This window comes from Sphaeroforma arctica, assembly GCF_001186125.1.
Source record: "Sphaeroforma arctica JP610 unplaced genomic scaffold supercont1.742, whole genome shotgun sequence".
NCBI lineage: Eukaryota > Ichthyosporea > Ichthyophonida > Sphaeroforma > Sphaeroforma arctica.
Genome location: NW_014039816.1, coordinates 17591 through 23786, shown reverse-complemented (window position 1 = coordinate 23786; position 6196 = coordinate 17591). Strand labels below are relative to the sequence as shown.

Sequence of the window (6196 nt, the reverse complement as noted above, 5' to 3'; positions counted from 1 at the left end):
CCATCGAAGTTTACAAATAACACGATATAGATCACAAGTGGGCTAAGTTCGAACTAAAAACACAATGTGAGCATAGATTTGACCAAAGTGGACTTCTTGAACCTCAAGTGTCCTACGCGAAACTATGTTGCATAGTGTCGTGAACAGGTGGTCAGAGGATATTATAGGGTCTGGATGGAAGATGGGGTGATCGCAGTTTATTACAAGCCCACCCCAGTTCAATTTAGATGGGACCTTCCAGAAGGTATGAGTATGTTTGGATATGAGACCTACCAACGCACCAACACTCAATTTTCACTTACCAAGATTAACGAGTTGCCTAGACGAATAGAAGAAGATTTGTCAGACTTTGATCTTAAGCACTGTTTAGTCTACACATATTGCCATCGTTCTTTCAACAAATCATGCAAACAGTCTTGAGATAAGTACCACGTACAAGTGTGTATAGTTGTCTCACAAAAAACAAAGAGGAGCACAATGGAGTTGTAAGAGAGATCTTGGTACAACTGAACAAACGCAACTCTACGATCAACAGCAAGTATTGTGACTTCGGAGTTAACGAAATATAGCTATTGGCATATTGTGCATCTTGTGAGGGGATCATGATCGATCCTAAAACGTTAGATCACCTACTGGATTGAAGAGTAAATACCATACAACTTAGAACTTTTCAAACTTATTAGTCTTCACACTTATAAGTTATCGTCCACAATTAGAAGTTCTCGCACTCTTATTAACGTCCAGGAACATTATCGAACAGTTCGGTACTTACAACACCAGCATTGCTTTAAATCGGAGGTAAACATGGTTGACATTACATACTTGTTCAAAATATGAATAAATAAATAAATAAAAACGTTTTTTTTGCTCACCACACAGCCCCCTAAACCCTTTCAGTCGTTGACTGACGGGACACCAGCAGTGCGATATCAACCGGTTGAGGTGGGTGATGTTTCTCGCGTTGAAGAGTTGGTGAGTAGCTAGCTTCTGGAAGTATACAGCGCGCTCGAAAAGCTCAGAAACGCCATGCGGACATTAGCAGAGTAAAAATTGGTATGCAAACTACACTCAATCGTGTTTGTTCTGATATGTCAGAAATTGTTTTTTTGCGACAGGATCTTTTGAAATCCTGGTGGTCGAAGTCTGATAGAAGGTTTTATTGACGCTATAGATACAAATGTGGATTTGGATATCATGATGGTTAGGAATGTTTGAGAGCATTGTCCATTAGTTGATTAGATAGTCATCCGACCCGATCGCATGAACTGGCGCGGCTGTAGTACTGGACTGGGCTCACTGCCATGTGTGTACTCTCCTTAGTAGGACTGGACTGATAGACCTTGCCCTGTCATCCATTTGGTAGGACTGGACCGATGGGCCCTGGGCAGACGTTGGGACTGAGGACTCCCACCACGTGGCCATACGAACGAGTGAGGCCTCTGATAGTTAGGAAACAGGATCGGAGGATTGGGTTCACAAGTCGACTGTCTCTTCTACTTACTAGCCCTACGTTAGAGGAATCTGAGACAGTCTTTATATAAAAATGTATTAAAGGGTTAGTATATCCTAGTTACTAGAATCTCGCACTACACCAAGGGGGTGTGGACTGTGCTGAGTCTGCTGACCGCTGAGTTCTGACTGAGGCACTGTGCTGAGTCATGAGTATGCTCTTCAAAGTGCAAACCGCCAAACCTCTGGGGCCACCTAAAACTTTTTAAAAAATTGTTTTTTTTTGAACAAAACAAATTACTTATGAACACCACACACGGTGTGTGGCTGTGAGTGTGACGTTGTAAATATTTATTTGAATACTGGACCCAGGGTAGCCTTCTTATAGAATCAGTATATACATATATAATCAGCAATCACTTAGAACTTTAGAAGGCTATGTATGACGGTATGGTCGGATTTAGGATTTTAGATTAAAGGCATTCTACAATCACAATGTAGGATATTATGGAAAAGGTGTAGGAAACCCGAAACCGGTATTTAGTCACTAGTTATTACCAAGCTCAATACGTTTTGCCTATATGCGATAAGCTTTAAACGGAAACGCAAAAAGGGGTTTTAAGCGTTTCAAAGTATATCGGGGGCAAATCGACCATAAAAATTTGCCAAATTTTTGCACCTGAGAAATTGACCTTTCGTTGAATAACAGGGCCACGAAACGCGTAATGTCCAATTAAAAGGCGATTTGAAAATAATCACAATTGACACAAAGTGAAAAGTAGGACAATTCGTGACGGTTAGGCCATAGGACTACATAAGATAAACTTTGAACATAAACGCTTATTATTATATATTTCTTTGCGTTTTAACAGGAAACGTAATGAGGTTAGAACTTTTAAGAACTCTAGTACGGTATGTAGTCGGTAGTCGGTAGTCGGTAGTTGGTACAGTAATTCACATTTCACCCCTTTCTCATATCAGAATATATTTTGATTTAACGAATAGCATCGAAAGCAATTAAAAGGTACTCCGATCTACAGCTCTACATACTATATAAAGTCATAAATAGTTAAATACTAAAAATACTATAGTACTTTATAGTTTATACGAACTCGGAACTCAGGTCTCATACCTTCTCTTTGTGTAGTCATTAGACCAATCAGACAACCACTAATTACTCAAGAAGTTTTTGTTATTATTTAGAGGCAAGCTGGTTGCCTGGTTTAGTGGTTCACTGCTGCAGTGCTGGTATTTCTTCAAAATATAAAACACTTTTTCTTTAAAATAAAACAAAAACAAAACAAAAAGTATACTCTGAATTCTCAATTCTGAAGTGAAATCCCGATCCGCCGATCCGGGAATCCGGAATCCCAGCGAGTCAGTTCAAGAGTTGGTACTTGACAGTAGTGAGCACTGAGCCAGTGACCTCATTTATTCCTTTTTAATAACTGCTTTTGTTGTTTGGTTGTTTGGGTTTTTAAAAATAAGAATAAATAAAACAAAGGAACCGCTGAAGTCTGATGAAGAGTGAAGTCACTGGGGACTCGGGGACTGGACAGACCATATGTTTTTTTTTGGTGTTACACGGCAGTATCAGGAGGAATATAGCAAAATTCGGGCTCAATAGCTTAAAAACTATCTGTATATAAGCGGATAACTTTGATATCAAAACATCATATTCTACAAATGATATTAACACATTCATCTTATTAAAGCCAAACCATATACTATCACTAGAATGAAGTTCTTTGCCACTACCCTTGTCATCGCCGCCACTTCAGCTGCTATCATGGCTAGTTCCTCCGGAACGAGCAGTTTCGAGCTGTGTAAGGAGTGGATTGAAGATAGTGATTGCCCCGCCGGCTTTAAATACAACGAGCTGGCTAAAGATGCCCGAATCAAGCCTCATGGAGTTTCCTAGTCTACATACGATCCTATGGTTTTGTGTTGCACACCCAATCAGTGTCATGACATGATCCCAAGCAAGACCCCATGCTCAAACGGATATATGACTGGTGACGACGGTTGCGAACTTCCCGAATGCCGCCCTGAGTCATGCCCCGTAGCTAAGCCACAGATGGAATTTGAGATGTACTGCCAGTGGGGATTCGAACTTGGGAAGGATGGGTGTGAAATCGGCGAGTGTCGTGAGGAACCCGAGTCAGAATGGTTAACATGCAAGAACAACAACCAGGATGTGTGCAAGGATAAGTACAACAAAGGTGTTCAGAACTACCGAAAGTGTCAGCGCTGGTTCAACGACAGTTATCCCAATATGAAGTGTGCATCCTCCTACTGTTGCAAAGACTAAGTGCAAGAATGTTCCAAAATTACGCTATTACGCTATTATGCACTGTAATTGAACAAACTACAGAAGCTTGCACGATAACAGTTATAATTGTGAGTTCATAGTAAAGTCCAAAAATTAAAAGTATATTGAAAATGCGAATCAAGCACTATGTGATCAATTACGCCTCTCAGTGTCAAGTAGTTTTATCAGTTGTATTATGAAGAAAATTGCTCGCTAAGTAGAGAAGTGAATGAAGTGTACTCTCAAGTCATTCTGGGTTTGCATTGCGGATACACTTTTGTAGATGTCCAATGCGAATTGCAAATACTAGAACACCAAACGATTCTACCATTATATTATTCATTCAGAGATTTCACTACAAGTTCTGCTATGAATTTACTACTCCATCATCTCTTGACAGCCACCCAGAATGTTATCTTAAGCCTGAACCTGAACGCAATCAAGCCTTTTGAAATTCACCGGAAAACCGTTGACTGACAATAAACCGATACAATCAGCACATTGAACTACGGGTTGCAGATCCAAGAGTCCAAAAATGGCAAATTATATTTTTATCATATTCCAGGGTTGGCTTTTAAAGACCAAAGGAAGTACATATGTATTAAAAATACATACATACTGCAGTTTCAATTTTAAGTGTTTTACAATTCAAATGCATAGTATCAATTGACGTCTGCCAGATACAACACTGCAAGCTCTTTATTTTTTGTTTTTATTATGAGAATTACATAAAAAATAATTATGACTTCTTCTGACTTCTCAAGTTCGTATACTGTATAGTGTATACAACTATACATACATATATATCAGCTCTCCGGCCGACAGAATCACCAATCAGTTTCACATGGTCATTAAATGTAAGGCTGGAAAACACTAAAATTATTATCTAACAAAAATAGAGCAAGAAAATTAAATTTAGTCAATGCTCACTGCTCAGTGCTCAATGCGCACTGCTCACAGCTCTGTATTTTTTACAATTAAAGCATCACATAGCCTTCTAGCTGAAACAAAGACTATGGAAATCAGAGGAAAAGGGAACCGCAAAAATACCATAGACGTATTTACGACACATTCCGAGAATTTGCCATATGCATATACACTATGTAGTAAAGAGTAAGTGAACGACGGTCACATAGACGAGCAGTTTATCTTTTGGAGTGTATACATGTAGCCTTGTAGCCTTTTAAATCGGGATAAACCATAAAAACGAATCAATCACACTGAAACGACTATCAATACTCCTTACAACTAAAAACTACAATGATTTATTTTTGCGACTGTAGTCTTAGTTACCTCTACCTCAGCTCCAGAGACGAGAGAATGTATGTCCTGTAGGCCTCGCATGCAACAAGCTAGCTAGTCATGATGGATGTGAACCTTCGGAGTGCCGTACCAAGTCATGCCCTGTAGTTAAGTCTCGGATGGTGTTCAGTTGGAACAGATTAGGATGGATGCGAGATCGCTGAATGACATGATGAAAGCAAGTTTGAATAGTCGAGGTACAAGTACAACAAAGGAGGGGCAGGAGTTCAGCGATGGAGTTATAGCATTTATTGCAACGTGAAATAGAAACCCCAGTGATTCCACTACTGTTGACAGGAGAAAGCGAAATATTAACCTACACTCGCATAAACCCAATGTCCAAGCTAAGTATGTGTGAGAGCGGAATTGATCATTATGTTTCGAATAAAGCACTGATGTGTTGAGTGGAGCGGCTTCCAGATTTAATTCCTTTGGCTCATATACATCCGCATATGTTTGTTCTGGCGGTGTTAGGTAAAACCGATCCGTCCATAGCTCCCTCAATATCAATATATATATATATATATATACATATATATAAATATATATATATACATATATATATACATATATATATACATATACATATACATATATATGTATATATATATGGCGCCTACTACAGGTTAGTTTCTAATGAACACTAACTGCTGGCTGTACTGATGGTGACCGCTGCCATCTGGTTACTGTCGCCATCATCTATATATTTGACACTACAGTTTTAAGTCTAAAACTTTAAATTACTTACACACTCATCCAATCATAGAGATCTAGCTTTATGTACGCATACTACTGGCTTACATGAAGTAAGTCTTTAGTTTACAATATTCCACCAAGTTCTATGTACTTGGTGGACTTCCAAAGCCACCATCATACACACAAGTCCACTCGCGGACTCAGCATCACACGCCACGCAAACTCAGCGTCACACGTCACGTATGACTCATTGTCATACGTCACGTGGACACAGTGTCATGCATCACATGGACTCAGTGTCACACATGTCACACACCAATTGCAATTGCAATTACAATTACAATTACAATTACAACTACAATATATATATATATATATATATACATATACATATACATATACATATACACACACACACACACACTATATATATATATA

The 6196-nt window shown here is 39.0% G+C and overlaps 2 protein-coding genes across 2 annotated transcripts; both read left to right on the top strand.

The window, feature by feature from the left end:
• Positions 1 to 3187: 3187 nt before the first annotated feature.
• Positions 3188 to 3370, top strand: SARC_08337 (hypothetical protein; the record flags this gene model as incomplete). The annotated part of the gene is made up of 1 exon (XM_014297691.1): positions 3188 to 3370. One exon carries the CDS (start codon positions 3188 to 3190, stop codon positions 3368 to 3370), a length of 183 nt encoding a protein of 60 aa, XP_014153166.1.
• A 51-nt stretch (positions 3371 to 3421) lies between these two features.
• SARC_08336 (hypothetical protein) lies at positions 3422 to 3774 on the top strand (the record flags this gene model as incomplete). The annotated part of the gene is made up of 1 exon (XM_014297690.1): positions 3422 to 3774. One exon carries the CDS (start codon positions 3422 to 3424, stop codon positions 3758 to 3760), a length of 339 nt encoding a protein of 112 aa, XP_014153165.1. The 3' UTR covers positions 3761 to 3774.
• Between the last annotated feature and the right edge of the window lie 2422 nt (positions 3775 to 6196).